This window comes from Anabrus simplex, chromosome 4 (assembly GCF_040414725.1).
Source record: "Anabrus simplex isolate iqAnaSimp1 chromosome 4, ASM4041472v1, whole genome shotgun sequence".
NCBI lineage: Eukaryota > Metazoa > Arthropoda > Insecta > Orthoptera > Tettigoniidae > Anabrus > Anabrus simplex.
The window spans coordinates 222,057,519-222,077,111 of NC_090268.1; the positions used below are offsets into that span (position 1 = coordinate 222,057,519).

The 19,593-nt window shown below is 38.1% G+C and overlaps 1 protein-coding gene across 5 annotated transcripts in view; it reads right to left on the reverse strand.

Moving 5' to 3' along the window:
• The window catches only part of LOC136871792 (carnitine O-acetyltransferase), a 219,798-nt gene that overhangs the window by 50,623 nt on the left and 149,582 nt on the right, over window positions 1-19,593 (reverse strand). For all 5 annotated transcript variants that reach the window (XM_067145382.2, XM_067145385.2, XM_067145384.2 and 2 more), the window contains exon 11: window positions 4,969-5,091. In XM_067145382.2, coding sequence (XP_067001483.2) covers window positions 4,969-5,091 — 123 coding nt within the window. The remainder of the gene's footprint in view (window positions 1-4,968; window positions 5,092-19,593) is intronic.

Here is a 19,593-nt window from a genome sequence, read left to right on the forward strand (position 1 = left end):
CTGTAAAGTAACCCACTTTCTTACTTGAATTTGTATTGAAAAGGTGGAACTATTGTACTTTTAATTTTAATTACATACCACTTTGTCGAGTAACTCATCTCCTTTCTCCCAAATCTTCCCAGCCCAAACTTTGCAACATTTTTATAATGCTACTCTTTTGTCGGAAATCATCCAGAACAAATCGAGCTGCTTTTCTTTGGATTTTTTCGAGTTCTTGAATCAGGTAATCCTGGTAAGGGTCCCATACACTGGAACCAAATTCTAGCTGGGGTCTTACCAGAGACTTATATGCCGTCTCCTTTACATCCTTACTACAACCCCTAAACACCCTCATAACTATGTGCAGAGATCTGTACCCTTTATTTACAATCCCATTTATGTAATTACCCCCAATGAAGATCTTTCCTTATATTAACACCTAGATACTTACAATGATCCCCAAAAGGAACTTTCACCCCATCAATGCAGTACTTAAATCTGAGAGGACTTTTCCTATCTGCGGCACTCTCAACCTCATTTTTAACCCCATTTATCACCATACCATCGCCTACTGTCCATCTCACAACATTATCAAGGTCATTTTGCAGTTGCTCATAATCTTGTGACTTACTGTATTTACTCGTGTATTATACTCTTTTTTCCCCCCCACACTTTTACAACCAAAAAAAAGTAAAGTGGGGTCCAATATGCGATAACCTCAAATTTTGTGCAGCGAACACATGACTTCTAGGCTATAAAGAGCCATAAATTATACATGTAAACATTCTACACTATTCTTTATCAAACTTATGAATTTATTTAAGTTATATTAGCTATTTTCGTCGGAAGGCAGTAATTCTAAATGTAAAAAGACAAATGGTGAACACGACTTTTAGGCTTACATATAAAGCATATATAGTCCGTTTTGTTACCAGTACTTGTATCACGTCATTCGTTACATCTCATTAATTCCTCTGATGAGGATGATGTCAGGAAGGGCATTTGGTCGTAAAAACTTGCTACGAAGATTTGCCTCACTTCATACTCGACCCTATAGAGGAAAGGGATAAGGGTATCGTATCATATTATGCAATAATTGATACAAAAGAACTTAATGGTCAGACATTTGTCTCTGTAAGTTGAGCAGTAGGCCTACCACACAGTAAACCTGATCACTGCTTTCATTTGAATTATCGTCTTGCGCTGCAAACTTCCCTGTTACATGTCGTCATTGTGACTTTATCTTCACTGCCATCTCGTCAGCGATGCACTGCAATCGAGAGCATACGAGGTCCCATCTTTTTGAACCTTTTAAAAATAGTTTAATTCCCGACTATAGAGTCTAAACAGTGTGAATCTATTCCCAAATGGTTTCTGGAGATGGTCCCTGATATTCCCAGTTGGTGTATGTCTGGTAGAAGCCACTCCTTCTGAATAAAGCCGTGCTGTAGAAGGCGTGCCAAACCACCAGCTGATGAAATGAAATGGCGTATGGCTTTTAGTGTCGGGAGTGTCCGATGACATGTTCAACTCGCCAGGTGCAGGTCTTTCTATCTGATGCTCGTAGGCGACCTGCGCGTTGTGATGGGTGTGAAATGATGATGAAGACGAAACATACACCCAGCCCCCATGCCAGAGAAATTAACCAATGATGGTTAAAATACCCGACCCTGCCGCGAATCGAACCCAGGACCTCTGTGACCAAAGGCCAACACGCTAACCATTTAGCCATGGAACTACCATTTGATACGAGCTGTACTTCCGAATGTAATACATAGTGACTGGAAGCAGTCTTTTGATAACTGCGGCTGTTGAAAGCCAGACCCTTATTTTTAAGTACAGTATATTTCATACTTGTTCTCCACATTTATCACATCAAGATTTACGAAAACAGCTGTACATGAGATAAGAGAGACTGCATTGTTTAGGTTAAGTATGCTATCGCCCGGATAGTGCCAAAAGTTCCACGACGGAGAGAATAAAAATAAATAACAGGAAAGTTTGCTGCCTTTATGGATATCTACAGGTGTGGCGATAATGCGTTTTAATATCACAATGTTTAATTTCGTACATTCGTCATCTCCATTTTTTAAATTAACGCATACCCTAGTATGTTTTGTTTGGCAACTCTGAAAATCATTTAAAGTACGTACGGACATAAAATTATTATTATTATTATTATTATTATTTGTTAGGTACGTTGGCAAGTAAAACAATAGTTATAATTGGATAGCTTTAAACTTGCTTCTTTTCAAAAAATACCTATATTGGCCTGAGTTGCGAGATATTAAACGATCACTTTCTTAATGATCTCGCCTGCTATATACAGTAAATAGCAACAACCGTGAATATTTCTCAATTAAAGTAAACTTGTCTCCTCATCCCGAGGTGGTGCAGCTCTTTTTACACACATCCCCAGTGGAGAGGAGTTACATGTACCGTTTTAATCATCATATTAACCTTCCTGCCATTCGTAAATCTCTGTCAGTACGGTACCGGGAATTGAACTCGGACTCCCGAGAACGGCAGCTAATTGTGCTAACCATTACACTGGCAGACATTATTAATTATAAAACACAGACATATAGCATGACTGATGGACGCTTGCAATGCGCGGGTTGGACACAAAGCTATTCACCTATTTGTGCAACATCAGAGTTGCAGTAGGTCTATGCTACGGAGGCGAACATTTCTTAACTACGAAACACAGATGTACCGCATGACTTTGACGCATGTTTTCATTGCATAGGTCGTATGGACACAACTATTAACAAATTTGTGCGATGTCATCAGAGCTGCAATAAGACTTGTACCCGCTTCAAAATGGAATCGTTCTTCTCTGACGAATTACGTTGTGGGGTCTTGTATGCAAGATTTAGTTTTTCATTTTCTTCGTCTCAAAAAGCCGGGGGGGGGGGGGGGGGAAGTCTAATACACGAGTAAATACGTATTTATTACTCTATACAGAATAACATCATCTGCAAAAATCCTTATCTCTGATCTTCGGTTTGAGTGACTACGCTTTTAAAATGCAGTTGGAAAACAGCACCATCCATCCCATTGATCCAACAACTGCAAAAAGTCAATTGTTTCACGTAAGTTTCCAGATGCAGATTGTTGTAATTACTAGCCAACTGTCACATTGCTTTATAATTTCTGTTCATGTATAAAGTATCTTTATGTAGGTCTACATAGTAAATGAAGTTTAACTTTCAAATACAATAAATATTAGTCTTAAATTACACAAATAAACTCATACTAGGTACCATTACAAATTTCTTTTTTGTTTACTGAATGGAGTATTATGTTCTGTGGCTAAGGGGTCCTTCAAAATGCATACGATATGCTCAGGGGGCCTCAGAGACAAGCGGTTTGGGAAACCCTGCTCTAAATGTACAGGAGTATTTATTATTCCCCAGATGGTAATGAAATCTGTCTGTGTTGAATTTTGGAAGTGATAACAGCCAGAAAGTGTTTGTGCAGGTGGCAACATTGGAAAATCTCATTCATTTTGTGATATTTTACTATAAAGGTAATACGGCATACGGTTTGATCCTAAGCACAGACAAAGAATACTTCAATTTCTCGCACAAGTAATACGAGGTAAGATTTGACTTGTTAATTTTATATTTCAATGTGCAGGATAGTACTACAGGGTACCAGGATTACTTTTTCTGGCCATCAGTGGTTATTCTATTAATATATTAATGGTTTTATGGTTGCAAAGCCAAAAATAAGTCCTGAAGAAGTCTTTTTATGAACAGATATTTCTAAGGAAATAAATTACAAAATAACAGGTACCTACTTTTTTTGATATCACACAAAGAAAATGTCGGGATTATATACTGGCTATGAACTGAATATAGCTGTTGTAGACTGCTGATATGATACAGAAGAACTCCAAAATAACACTGATATACCAACAAATTCTACAGAAATACAGATATAATCTTACAGATAACCTAAACAGAATAAATCAAGGTTTCAAACCTGGAACAATACTACTGGTGGTAACATGTTTTTTAGCCTACATGGTAAAAAACAAAACAACATTCAGTGTATTCCTCTTAAGTCACACTCATAGGAGATAAATAACACGCCAATACAATAATGTAAATTTACACTACATCTTGTTAATTCTTTCTAAGATTAAATTCAGACATTCCATGCAGTTGAAAATCAGATATACATTGGTACAACTTACCAGCAGTCGTAACGCAAAAGGTAACAATTTTAAAAAGGAAATCATGTTATATGCATAACCAAAACAAAAATAGAGCTAGCACAAATTATATGAAATTCTGAAACAGGTTTGCCTGATTCCTAATTAAAAAAGACTATGCTGTACTGCTGAGATCTAGAAGATCGGCAGAAGTAAATTATTGAGCCTTGAACTTTCCCGACACTATGTTAGAGGTTGTGGATACAGTAAAGAATAATACAGATCACAATTCCTCCTCTATGAAAGATCATGTAGAAGTAATACATTTAAATGAATAAAACTGTATGACATATCCCGATAACCCTAATTTTCTGAAGGTGTAAAACAATAATATGGAAATGGAGGAAACTACAATGGTAATCTGTTACTTTTAAAATCCATACAACAGGCACTGAATTGGCAATTATTATAAAGAAATAACAGAAACAAAAAATAGATGTGTGGAAAAAGAAAGGAAAAACAGAAGGGCAATCTCCCATCAATTTGGCACACTCCCCTCCCCTCCCACCATCAATCCAAGTTCTGCAGCATGTCTTTCTTTTCAGCACCTGACAAGTTCATTTCTGGTTCCCAGCTTCTTCAGGAGGGTGAAATCAACACTCAATGATGGACCATCTCGACAGATCTTTGGTCACAATGTGAGTTAAGAAGAAAAGAAATGGACACACAAAAATAAGATGAATAAAATACTGAAGATATCATTGTCAATAATAATGTAACGAAGTTTGAAAATGTAAACAGAGTTAATAAGTACAGTAGTGCATTACCTGTAGAATGCCAGTTGCATTGCCATCTGTATGAAACTGTCTGGACTTAGTTTTTGAGCCTTTGGAAACTCCTTTCCATATCCTTTATATGTGAAGCACGACATGTCCAAATCATCCACCAAACTGGAACACATTACAGCACACCATCACCCAATGGAAAAATGTTAAAACAAGAGAATGTTCCTTTTAGAATAAATTACTGCTGCAGGGCTCTAATATCTATTGGGAACTTTTTCATAAGTCTGTCACCTATTAGCACTTCATGTTCCATTTTAAAGAGAACACAGCTGACTGTCAGGATTGCATTATCTGATTGAGGCGCTCTGCAGGTAGTGTTGGCAGATCAATGTAATACTGCACTGAAAAACATCTTTCTGACTTTTGTCTGAAATACTGAAGTAAGCTCACCTAGAGTGCAATCACATTTATATTTACATAAGCATGGATTTTTAAGACAGTGCTTGATATAAATAAACTAGTTTCAGAGACTATTTTTCTTTGTTACATCTATTCTACACACACATATATATCTGCGTCTATCAATGTCACTACTAGTTCATCTTCTCAGTCAATGTCGGGGCACCTTATAGTGAAGCCTGTGCCCACTAATAAGAGGACTGAAATTACGAATAAACTAGTGAAGTGGATTGTGCAGGATAGTAGGCCAATCAACATAGTCTCTCATTATGGTCTAGAAGAGATTTTACAGGAAGCTCTCAATTCTCACGCTTACCATCTTTCCTTTAGAGACACAGTAACAAAAAAAAAACAAAAAAAAAAAAAAAAAAAATGACAAGTTGTATGACGTAGAAAGATCAAAATTATTGGATGAACTGAAACATGCAGAATTTGTTAGTCTCATGGGCGATTTTTGGTCCTCCATAACTAACCGTAGCTACCTGGGGGTTACAGTTCACTGGATTGATTCAAATTGGGAATATCGTAATTCAACATTATCAGAACATTACTTTCAAAGTGTAGGAAAATAATGGGACATTTTAAGCACAGCCCTTATCTAGAAAATCAGATTGATAAAAAACTTAAAGAACAAGGCTGTGATGCTTGTAAATTAAAACAGGACATAGTTACTCGATGGAATAGCACACAGTTTATGCTCGAGAGCCTTACGAAAGCTAAATGGGTTATTATAGACCTCCTATTAGCCACTCTTCTAATATCAAACCTCTAACAACAATTGAAAGGGAGATGATAGAAAAAATGATTGTGTGTCTTAAGCCATGCTTAGAAATATCATACCTTCTGGGTGGTAACAAGTATGTGACAGGTAGTGTTGTACTCTCTGCGGCAACACACTTTAAATTATTTTTACGTTGCTCCGATGTAGATCCTGGGTACATAGCTAGATTTAAAAGGACTCTTGTAGAAGATTTAATGGCTAGGATAAATAATTGGTGTAATTTGAAGACATACCAGGAAGCTACTGCTCTTGATCCTAGATTTAAATATCTTAGATGTATTGAAAAAAAGGACCGGGAATTCACAAGGAAAAGAATTTTGGAGAGGGACGTGGACGGAGTACAAGTTGCAGTAAAATAGTGCAGCATGAAGAGGAAACTGAATTTTGAAACCAACAAAGACAGATAGGATTGTGGTCATGCTATTTCGGTTTCAAGTTAAACACCACTTGAGATGGAGAGTGCAGCTTACAAATCGTTGGTCGAACTGAAGATCACTTTGCAGACCCCCTGCAATGGTGGAAAATACATTCAGTCCAAGTTCCAATCTCGCACGCATAGCGCAAAACTTGTTTGCATTCCAGCTACTTCAATTTGTTATGAGAGCGTGTTCAGTGATGCTGGAAATATTGTTACTAAGAGAAGGGTGGCTCTTGGTTCTGAACATGTCAACGTACTGACATGCCTGAAGTCCTGGAGCAAAGAATTGCAACTGTAAGTAATTTTGAACTTCACAGTTTCAAACTTTTGTACCAATAAATTACCAATATTGAAATATATTTAAAATACAAGGTGTCCAGGTTAAAGGTATAATAATATAAAATTTAATAACTTGAGAAATGATGGAGATATTTATTGGTGGTTTGTTTCTACAACCAGGGAAACTCAAAAGGTTTTCTGTGTTCGCTTACAGTGGCGGTGGTACCACATGCGCATGCGCGTAACTGCATTGTCCAAGAGAAGCGCGCCAGTAACCATGTGGACTCCACAGCAGAAGGTGTTCTGTTTGCTTTCGCTCGCGGAGATAAAATCCGTTACACTAGTACAACGTAGATTTCGGCGTGAGTACGGACTGTTACCAACTGATGATGTTCCCACTTACGTAATAATCATGAAATGGGACAGGCAACTTTGAGAATCTGGGACCTTGCTGTCGATGTCGGGCCGCCACGCCAAGCATGCAGTTTCAGAGGCTTCCTGAATTCGAAGTCTGTTAAGATATAGTCTATTATGGATCTGGTACCCCCTAGCCTCCCATGTGTAGTGGTGAATAGAAGATAGGAAAACTTAAAAGGGTCCACCTTTTCAATACAAAAATAGCGGTGAATAGCCTTATGCATGAAGAATGTATTCGTAACAGCTAAACCCATACTAGCACAGAAGTCCAGCAAACGCTTCCCATTCCCATTAGCTTCCATATCTTCCCCACATTTACCAATCACCCTTTCGTATCCGTCAGTTCTATTCCCAACTCTCACATTGAAATCGCCCATTAGCACTATTCTATCCTTGCTGTTGACCCTGACCACGATGTCACTCAATGCTTCATAAAACTTGTCAACTTCATTCTCATCTGCACCCTCACATGGTGAATACACGGACACAATTTTAGTCCTAATTCTTCCAACTGACAAATCTACCCACATCATTTGCTCATTTACATGCCTAACAGAAACTATGTTGCGTGCAATGGTATTCCTGATAAGGAGCCCTACCCCAGACTCTGCCCTTCCCTTTCTAACACCCGTCAAGTACGCTTTATAATCTCCTATCTCTTCCTCGTTATCTCCCCTTCCTAGCACATCCAGATGCATCCTCTTTGCTGACTCAGCCAGTTCTACTTTCTTTCTTCCATAAGCCCCATTAATATTGATAGCTCCCCATCGAATTCCATTTCGTTCGCCAAGTTGTTTCCAAGGAGTCCCTCACATGTCAGATGGGAGTGGGACTCCGTTACTCCCATAGGTCCGAGGCTTGCTTAAAATGTTCTGAGCTCGGGAAATTCATGAAGCAGGATGCTACCCTACTTGCACATAGTCCAAGTGAGGATCTCTCCTCTAACGGGTTATGGACCACCGGTGAATTGTATAGTCCTAGCCGTCTGAGCACAAGGAAGGCCATGACTCAGAATATGTCCCAGATGCCCACTCCCATTCCATAGCAACTGGTATCCCGACTCTCAGGACCACTTACTAGGCCACTCAGCCGTTGCCCATGGTTCACGAACTAGGACGTGACTACAGTAACCCACAAACATGAACCATCATCATCATCATCATCATTTCCCTTTATCCAGCTGTAGCCGGGTAGGGGCAAATATGGTTCCTCTCCACTTTCTTCGGTCTTTCCACCACTCCTCTTCCAACACTGTGTCCCAGTCCAGGTTTCTTTCTATAATGCTGCGTTGGATGGTATCCTTCCATCTCAATCGTGGTCGTCCACGGCCTCTCCTTCCTTGAATTTGCATTTCCATCACCTTTTTTGGCATTCTTTTGTCGCTCATTTGCTTTATGTGCCCAAACCATCTTAGTCGGCTCTTCTCTATTCTATCATTCATTTTTTCCACTCCAATTTCTTCCCGGATTTTCTCATTCCTTATTTTGTCTCTTCTACTCTTCTGTATCATACTCCTCAAGAATTTCATTTCGGCTGCCTGTATTCGACTCTCATCCTTCTTTGTCATTGTCCAAGTTTCTGCTCCGTAAGTTGTTATGGGTACGTAATACATCTTGTACATAGTATCCTTTACTTCCATTGGCACATCTTTGTCCCATAACATATTTCTTACACTATGATAGAAACAACTTCCAGCTTGAATCCTTTTACTAATCTCAGCATCCAGTCGAGCATTCTCCATTAATTCACTCCCCAGGTATTTAAACGTTTCCACTACTTCCAGGGACTAGTCTGCAAGTCTAATCTGACCTTTCCCTTCTTTCTCCCCTCTAGTCATAGCAAGAGTTTTACTCTTTTCTACACTTATTTTCAATCCACATTCTTCAATCTTCCCATTCACCACATTCAACTGTTCTTGAACCTTCCTGTCGTCTTCTCCCCAAATCACAATATCATCTGCAAATAACATCATGTTCATTTCTCTTCCTCCATATGCTGCTTTTGCCATTCTCATGATGTCGTCCATTACTATTGTAAACAGGATTGGTGATAGAACACTTCCCTGTCTCAGCCCACTAGTTATTTTGAACCAACTTGTCCTGCCAACTTGTGTTTGCACGCAACTACAACATTCCTTATACAATGCCATGATCATTTTTATTAATCCCTGTCCAATTCCTTTTTGCACCAGAATGTCCCAAACTTTCGTCCTAGGGACACTGTCATATGCCTTTTCAATATCAATGAATGTCATCACCATATCATTCCCGTACTCCCAATGCTTTTCCATTAGTTGTCTCATAATGAAAATGGGCTCTATTGTTGACCTTCCACTTCTGAAACCAAACTGATTTTCCTGTATCTGCTTCTCAACCCTCAACCTTATTCTACTTTCCAGTATCCTTTCCATTATCTTAGCAACATGGGATATTAGAGTAATTCACAAACATGAACCATCATGGATAAATAGAACCAACAAAATGAAAAAAGCATAACTTGGTCAACTTATAACAAAAAAATAAAGAAGTACTGAGCAGATAAGACGAATAAAACAGTACAACCTTCAAAGAAAAAGTGTACATGGAAGACTCAAGTGGTCCAATGTGGAAAATAAAGTTAATAATAATATACCCACTTAGGTGAAACCACGATTCGTCCGAAAAGAACGTTAAATTAGGGTAAATTTCTCCGTCATGTATGACATTGTACAAGTCCTATTATACACCAGTTCTTACATAAAGTCTCGAAATCACAACACTGACTAATGGAGATAACTCCAAACTCTAGGCAGCTGAAATGAAATTCCTACGCACTATGATCCAGAAAACTAGGAAAGACAAGATTAGGAATGAGAAAAGTAGAGAGTAGGAATAGATGATTCTCTTCTCAATAAGATTCAGATATCAAGACTGAAGTGGTCTGATCACATGAAGAGGATGCCAGTTAACAGAACTGCAAGGAAGGAATTTGACAGAAAAGTAGAAGGAAGACGACACGTGGTAAGGCCACGAAGGAAATGGATAGATTTAGTTAAGAACGATGTACTGCTGAGAGGTCATAACTGGGACAAGTTGGTGGAGGAGGAATGGTACAAGGACAGGATGAGATGGAGGAGGCTCATATACCACACCCGGGAAACTGGAGATAGTTTAGGATGATGATGATGTATCACATTCAAAACCTATTCACTAAATAGCATCTGTAAAGCAGGGTCACGCAGTTTAAGTTCTTACACTGCAGTAATTTTATATGACTTTAACTTCAGTAAATTTGTACCCGTTCGAATAGTACCATAGGAAATTTCCATTTCCTGAGCAAGTCGTCGAAGTGATTTTGTAGGAGACCTTTCCAGAGCGTTACTTATGTTACCTTACAGTTTCTTGTGCGAGTACTGTACGGGGTTTCTTATATTTCTTATCAAGAAGACTTCCCGTCTTACATAATGTATTTACTAAGCTATGAATCAAAGTCCGGCCTGGAACTTGAACATCAGGAAATTTCTCTTGAAATAATCTCCTTACAGCCCTCGCACTTTCTGTATGGACATTTGAATCGTAAATGAATACTCTTTGGGGAACAGAATACTGAAACCCGACTTGAGCCACCTGAGCCATTTCACTGAATTCACACAGAGTACGAATATCACCAACATAATACGTGCCATGTTTGCAAACGTTCAACAAAGACTGAAAACTGGCCCGGTACATGTGCCTTAGAGTACATCTGGAACTGTATTTCATCACCAGCTGACTCATTCATTCAGGAATTCCCATGCACAGGATGGAGCAGTTTCCCTTTATTCTGCTCACTCTGTATTATTGCTCACTATTTAATTGAAAAATAAGAATTTCATTATGGTCTGCATTGAACTGAGATCAAAATTAAAATTAATAATATTATGTAATGGTTCCACCATTTCAATACATGTAAACTTAGTAATGTAAGGATACATCACTAGTCAATCATAAACGGTACAGGTTTCAAGCTCAAATTCCGGGTCATCATCAGCCGATCACTTAACAGAATAAAATATGCACAAATAAATAACCAGTAATGTAGAAGATATAGTTTTTTCACTAGACGTAAGTTTGCATGGAGCAGTATAACAAATGTGACTGTAGCACTGTGTTTTAAAAGTTTTTATAATCTTGAAGAGAAGAATAAATAGCTCAAGGAACAATCTTGTGATCATTACCAGACATAAGTTCGTGTGGAGCAGTATAACACATGTGAATGTAGCACTATAGATTATTTTACAAATTATCAAAAAAAAAAAAAAAAATTATAGAGAAAAAGCTTAACAACCTAAAAAACAATTCCTCTATACATAAAAATCTTGTCATAAAGAATAAAATACCTGACACAACAACTGAACAATTCCATCCCCCTGTTGTTAATTTATCTAAAACAGTCTTGAATGATGATGAAAATCTGATTCTATGAGGCACGTCCAGAAAGTAAGTTCCGTTTCAATTTATCTCCGCTGCAGTGCTGCGATCGCAGTTCCGCACATGCACGGTAGACGCTCTGTATCAAGGAGAAGAAGCGTGTGCCATTTTGAGATCGCTGTCAGCCACGTACGCTTTGCTGTGCTTGTTTACAATGTTGGTGTTGATTGAAAATCTCGCCGCTTGTGAAATCAGATCTGTGATTCGTTTTCTGAATGCTAGGAAAGTGAAACCAATTGAAATTTATCGGCAAATTTGCGAAGTTTACGGAAAATGCGATGAGTGATTCAATGGTGAGAAGGTGGGTCCGACAGTTCAATGAAGGACGTAGTGACGTGCACGATGAAGAACGAAGTGGGCGTCCATCTTTGGTTACAGAAGAACTGGTTCACGCGATTGATGACAAGATCCGGGAAAACTGCAAGTTTACAATTAGTGCTCTCGCTATGGAATTTCCCCCAATCTCACGATCACTAATTCATGAAATTGTTACTGAAAAACTGAAATTTCATAAACTTCGCTCACGTTGGGTACCAAAGATTCTTACTGAGCAACACAAAACAAAATGGATGGGTAGTGCACTTCAGTTTTTGACCCGTTATAATGAAGGCGGCAAAGAATTTCTGACACAGATAGTCACAGGAGATGAAACTTGGGTTTCTTACGACACCCCTGAAAGTAAGCAGCAATCAATGGAATGGAGGCACACTTCATCCCCAGCAACGGTTAAGCCGAAACAAATCTTGACACCTCGAAAAATGATGTGCACAGTGTTCTGGGACTGCAAAGGCATCTTACTCATTGATTTCTTACCGCGTGGTCAAACAATGACAGCAGATGTTTATTGCGAGACACTTAGAAAATTGCGCCACGCAATACAGAATAAGCGCCGAGGATTGCTGTCAAAAGGTGTTGTTTTCCTTCACGACAACTCACGACCACACACTGCAAATGTGACGAAAAACCTCTTACAGGGATTTGACTGGGACGTGTTTGACCATCCTCCGTACAGCCCTGACCTCGCTCCTAGCGACTTTCGTCTGTTCTTACATCTCAAGTCTTTCCTTGGCGGTCAACACTTCAACAGTGATGAAGAGCTGAAAGAAAATGTTTCCAACTGGTTGAAGACACAGGCGGCAAACTTCTATGAAGAAGGTATACAAAAACTGGTGCCCCGCTATGACAAATGCCTGCAAAAGTTCGGCAGTTATGTGGGAAAGTAGTTTAAGAGTTGTAGAATTTTGTGCAATAAATAATTTTTCTGTATCTGTACACAATTTAGTTATATTACCAAACGGAACTTACTTTCTGGACGTACTTCATATATAAAGGCCTCAAACACAATTGGCCAAACCTAAACACTATCAACATAGTCAGCAATTTAGTTATTGAATCCGAGATAGCCATCATAACAACAAGACGAAATAAGGTATGACGTAAAAAAAAAAATTTTCATTCCTAATAACAAAAACAACTCCCCCCAATATAATAAAAAAATTAAATCACTGACCACAAACGCATCCTTGATCTTATAAAGAAAATTAATGATAGTGTCCTTATCACCACCAAATCTGATAAAGGCAATGCCACTGTCTTAATGGATAAATCTATGTCGCTAAAACTAAAGATTTCTTTAACAATAATCCTTTTTCAATAGTTAAAAAAGACACCACCCAAAAAATCCAACGTCTACTTAAATAAACTTTAAAAAACACCTCTTTTCTCTTCACAGATCAAGAAAAAACAAAACTTTTAAACATGAACCCAGGTCTGTCCACTGCTAAAGCACTCCCCAAAATTCATAAAGCCAACATTCTGATTCGCCCAATAATCAATTACAGACCCAGTCCATTATACAAAAGATCCTAATTCATCCAAAAAAAGGTATTAGAAAATTACCGATTTTTATCCAACAAATCTATCAGAAACATTTCAAAATTGAAAAACTGAAGGACTTTCACATCCAACCAAATCTTCCTCTCCGTTCATTTGACATCGTAAATATGTACCCAAGTATACAAACATCCAAATTATTCCCCATCATTGAAAATAACTTAAATTCAGTCATCTGAGTAAACTAGAAATTCAAAACTTTATTACTATTTTAAAATTGGTCGTCAATAATAACTTTTTCACCTTTGATAATACTATATATCAGCAGGATGGTTTAACTATGGGCTCACCAGCCTCAGGCATCTTAGCTGAGATCTATCTTGATTTCTTGGAATACACAACAATTGATGATAATAATAATAATTTTAATAATATCCTCTTCTGGGCCAGATATGTCGATGACACTTTAGTTATTATGAATGAAGAAATCACTAACACAGCTTCTACACATCTTCTTAACAACACTGGCCCTCATATTGAATTTACCCTCGAATCTGAAAGTAACAAAACTATTATTTTTTTAGATTTAACCATTACCAGACATCCTTCTTCTTTATTCTACAAAATTTTTAGAAAACCAACTCAAACAGCAACCACCATTTGACAAGACTCATCGCATCCACAGGCATACAAATGTGCTACTTACAACAGCCCAGGCTTTCGTGCCTTTAATACTCCAACGTCTAAGAAAGACTTAAATAATGAATTGAACACCATCCGTACTATCGCTAAATTTAACAGTTTTAACAACTCTTTTATAAACCGCACAATCAACAAATTCAAGCACCGTCCCAAGACCACTTTGACAAAAGAGAAATCAATGCCTCTGCATTTTCCACTCTTACCTTCAATAAAGACTTATAAAGTTACCAACGTTTTCAAAAAGCACAGTGTAAAAATAGCTTTTAGAACCAATAACAGAAATGTAGATATCTTACACAACTCTAACTTGGTAAACAAATCCAATGTTTTTTCAAAATCCGGAGTTTACAGATTCAAATCCAATAACTGCAGTTCTTCAAATGTTGGACAAACCGGACGTAACTTTACCATCAGATATTCTGAACATGTAAACGCTTTAAAATACAACAGATTCTCTCAGTAGGACAACATATATATGATTCTAAACATAACATCACCAAAATAGAACAAGACATGCAAATACGAGGGTAATCCCAAAAATAAGGCCCCTATTTTTATATAAATACAGAACTCTGTTCGTGTGGCTGTTGGTCACAATATTGTTAAGAGTGTTTCCCGTGCTCACATATAAACATGCGCATGCCGCGCTGAGGCACTCAGTCTTGACTTGGCACCTGTTGAGAATGGAGCTTCCGTTGGATTTTACCGCGAAGTGCACGCAGTTATTCGGTTTTTGAACGCAATGGTACTGAACCGATTGTAATCCATCGCCAACTGACGGAAGTGTATTGTGAATCGTGCATGGATGTCAAAAATGTTCGTAAGTGGTGTAGAGAGTTTGCAGCCGGTCAGACTGAAATTCACGACGAACAAAGGAGCAAGAGACCGCCAATTTCCGCCGAGACAGTCGTGAAGGTTGAGCAAATCATGCGTGAAGATCAGCGGTTCGCCCTGAATGATCTCTGCACTTTCGTTCCTGAGGTTTCCTAAAGTTGAAATACCGGAAGGTGTGCACAAGATGGGTGCCACGCATGCTGACTGAAGATCACATACGTAACAACTGAAAATTGTTTCATTCACCTTGACCAGTATTTTAATCCTACTTACAAAATCCTAATTTTTAAAAATATTAAATCTTTAAACTCAAATTCGATTTTTCATGCCTTGCATAGTTCCTACCCACGTCGTTTACCACCAATAACTCACCCACCTGCCCCACCTTAAATCTACTCCTCCTCCCTTATTTCCCTCTTCTCTCCTTTCCTCTTTTCACTCTCCATCACACTTTCCACTCTATTATTCTTTTCCAAATTCAACCCCTTACTATATATAATGCTGCACAACACATATTATATATTTTTTTGCCCACTTACTTCATTGCCTTTTAAAGTCTATCCCCACCTATTTTGGCTTCTATTAACCTTATAAAAATTGTAATTGAAAACAATAAGATAAACCACCTCTCCAACACTTATCAATCCTTATATTTAGGATACAATCATTACAACTGGTGTTATAAGTTGGGACATATTTCCCTTAACTGTCGTTAGCATTTTCAGCCAAAATAAACTTAATCTAAAGTTTTGGTCAGGGCCCAGTTTTCTAAATAGTGAAATGGATCTCTTTAATAAAGGCATAAAATATAACTGGCCTAATCCACAAAAGGTCGAAGATGTAATCTCCACCATCGCCAAGAATGAACATAATATTAAAAGACAGACTCCCTTAGAGAAACAAAATAATGATAAATACGAAATAAAAAAGAAAATACCTACACTCGTCAATGATACAATAACTACCAACAATTCTAACTTTTCAAAACAAAACCTAAAGCTTAAAACTAATAACAACAATGTCATAGTAACAAAGGCTGATAAGGGCAATACAACAGTTTTAATGAGTAAACAAGATTACATCAAGAAAACAGAAGAGTTTTTCCTCCAATAACACCTACACATTAATCAATAAAAATCCCGTAGTAAAAACACAACACAATCTAAAAACACTCCTTACAAAATTCAATATTCCTACTAAACAAACAAGACTATCAGAAAATGATCACTATGAATCTGAAATTACCTACAGCAAGATCATTACCTACAATATACAAAAAAGATGTCCGACTCGGCTGAATGGTCAGCGTACTGGCCTTCGGTTCAGAGGGTCCCGGGTTCGATTCCCGGCCGGGTCGGGGATTTTAACCTTAATTGGTTAATTCCAATGACCCGGGGGCTGGGTGTTTGTGATGTCCCCAACATCCCTGCAACTCACACACCACACATAACACTATCCTCCACCACACTAACACGCAGTTACCTATACATGGCAGATGCCGCCCACCCTCATCGGAGGGTCTGCCTTACAAGGGCTGCAATCGGCTAGTAATAGCCACACGAAATTATTATTATTATTATTATTATTATTATTATTATTATTATTATTACTACTACAAAAAAGATACCCCCATCAAACCAATAATCAATAGCAGAAACTGCCCCACTTATAAAACTTCTCAGTTCCTCCACAAGTTCTTAAAAAAAACATTTTTAATTTCACAATGTAAATCCCATCAAAAATTCTATCAAACTTTGCAAAACCTTAAACAAATTCAATTTACAACCAAATCATGTTTTATGTTCCTTTGACATCACCAATATGTACTCAAATAAACCCATCAACGAAACTATCACTATAATAAAAAAAACAACCTCTCCACGCATAGTACATTAAGCAAAATTGAAATAGATGAATTTATAAAGTTAATAAGTTTTGTTTTACATAACAATTACTTTACTTTCAACAACAAAATATATAAACAAGAAGGCTTAGCTATGCGAGACCCAATCTCCGGCATTTTAGCGGACATCTACATGCTATAATCTAACAGCTTCATGTCTGTATTGATAATTTGAGCACACAAGGATGAAGGATGAGTTTTCCACCTAATCAATACTTTATTTTACAAAATGTCTAGAATATTTACATTAAAAGACAGTACCGGTTTCTACCTGTGAGTAGGTTATCATCAGCTGTTGATGAACCTGCTTAATAGCAATTGTGCAGAATAAAACACTACTAAATAGTAAATAGAACCATGTCATATGAAAATTCTTCAAACTGATAAGCACATAAATGAAATATTAATACTTATCAACTTCAAGAACCAAGGACTATTACCAGATTTAAAAAAAATTAATGCTCAACATTCCTAAAGTTTTTAACAACATGCCATTTGACAATTAATTGGAATGTGCATTTCGATTTTAACTTTATTGTAATATCTTTTAATATCAACCACCTATATTATAATTCTTAAATAACTGTCATATTTTTAGACTCAAATATTAACACAAACATTGTTCAGCAAATAGTATACTACATTTCACATTGTAATAGTTGTTTAACGATCTCTAATCCATTTTACAAGACAAAGTTTTTCAAAAGTATTCATAAGTCATTTCCAATCAGGTACCTGATCTATTCGTAAGGTAAAAATATGGCTGATGATGACTACTATTGATAGGCAAAACATGTACGATCCAATGTATTATGTTGATAATTTTGATAAGGACAAAGTCCTAATTTTGAAGATTGTATTGTACTGAATAGGTGGGTAAACAATAAAAACATACTAGTGTTATTTAATACAAATACTTTCAATACGGATACAAAAATTATTTTTATCATGTGCAATTTCTACTGGGAGTTCAACAAAGTCTTAGATGGAGAACGAAACGCAATGAGCATGTATTGAAGTCTGAAAATATAAAAGAGAAAAGATGTACGTCAGTTTCTAGAAAATTAGAGTGCCCAATAAAGTGAGTGTCTAAGACCGCTTACCCCTTATGTTGGTAGAGAGGCGACTAGTTACCTTAGCTGCTCGAGGAGGTCTGGTAATCGTCTGCTGCTGCTGCTGCTGCTACGTGTGTTGTAGGGGTGTGCCTGCATGGGCGGAGAGCAAGTCAGGAGGGGAGGGGAGGGGAGGGGAGGGGAGGGGAGGGGAGGGGTAGGCGCAACCTTGAGAGCGCTAGAAGTTGGCGGCGATGCTATGGTATAAGGAGGAGATAAGGCAGAAGCTACTGGTATGACCGGGGGATTATTTAAGAGTTTATAATTGAAAATTCTCCTGAAATTATTATGATTTATATCAAAACTAGCAAGTAACTTGGGGACTTGTTCAGTTATCGGGCTACTGTTCTCAGAAACATCATTCAAATTATTATTGTTATTAACACGTTGACGACGGCATATTGTTTCCGAGTTTATTCATTAGGGACGAAGTGAAAAATCAGACATACGTGAACTCTAATGATATATTACATGCTATTACATATCATAAGTATGGTCTATAGGCATTAGAGTGCACTGTGTCCACTGTGTGCTGAGACCGCCTGGCAGGTCTCATCGTCTACAAGTAACGCAGGGGGTTCGCACGCACTCTGTGACCCGCCGGTGACCTCACTGAAATTGGCGGTCTTTGTGCAGAACAACTAGGTGGTATCACAAAGTTGCGCTGGAACTGCTGCTTGGAACGGCTATTGTGAATCCGCTCATTTCACATAATGAAGTAATGCGGAAGAATTTGCAAATTGGAAAATTTAGAGAGGAATTGGTCGTTAGAAGTTTGGGAAACAGTGTGAGAACAGCAGCTACTCTCTCCACTTCTCCCAAACGCCGTCATATTTTGAGGGAAATATAAGAAAAATATGGCCGAAATAGAAAAGTACGTAAACATTGCGTCAGTTGTTACGCAGAACTAGTGAACATCCATGACAGAACTTATGCTCAGAAGCACTGCAAGAAAGTGTCCATGTACTGTGAGGTGGTGGTGATTATTGTTTTAAGAGGAAGTACAACTAGGCAACCATCCTCTATGTAACACTAATCAGAGGAAAAAATTGAAGGGATCCGATACTTCGAAAAATGAAATATCGGCTAAAGGAAGACAAGGGCCACGAAGGGCGTGAAAATGAAAGACTCCCTAGCCCTCGCAAACCTAATAGCGTCGGGGTCGGAAAAGAACAAGAGTTGACCAAGGGAGGTCGGATGGGATAGATAAAAGTGAGGAGCCTAGCACAAGTAAGTGGAAGCAATGCCAGGACTCAGCTAAGGGGCCCCGTGGTCGCCAACCCACGCTCCAAAGTTCAGAGCCCCCGAGGCCCCTTTTAGTCGCCTCTTACGACAGGCAGAGGATACCGTGGGTGTTATTCTACCGCCCCCACCCACAGGGGGATGTACTGTGAGGACTGTCCCAGTAAGCCATCGTTGTGCCTGCTTTGTTTTCATAAGTAACACTGAAGTGGTACCTCACATTGTTACATTCATTCCCT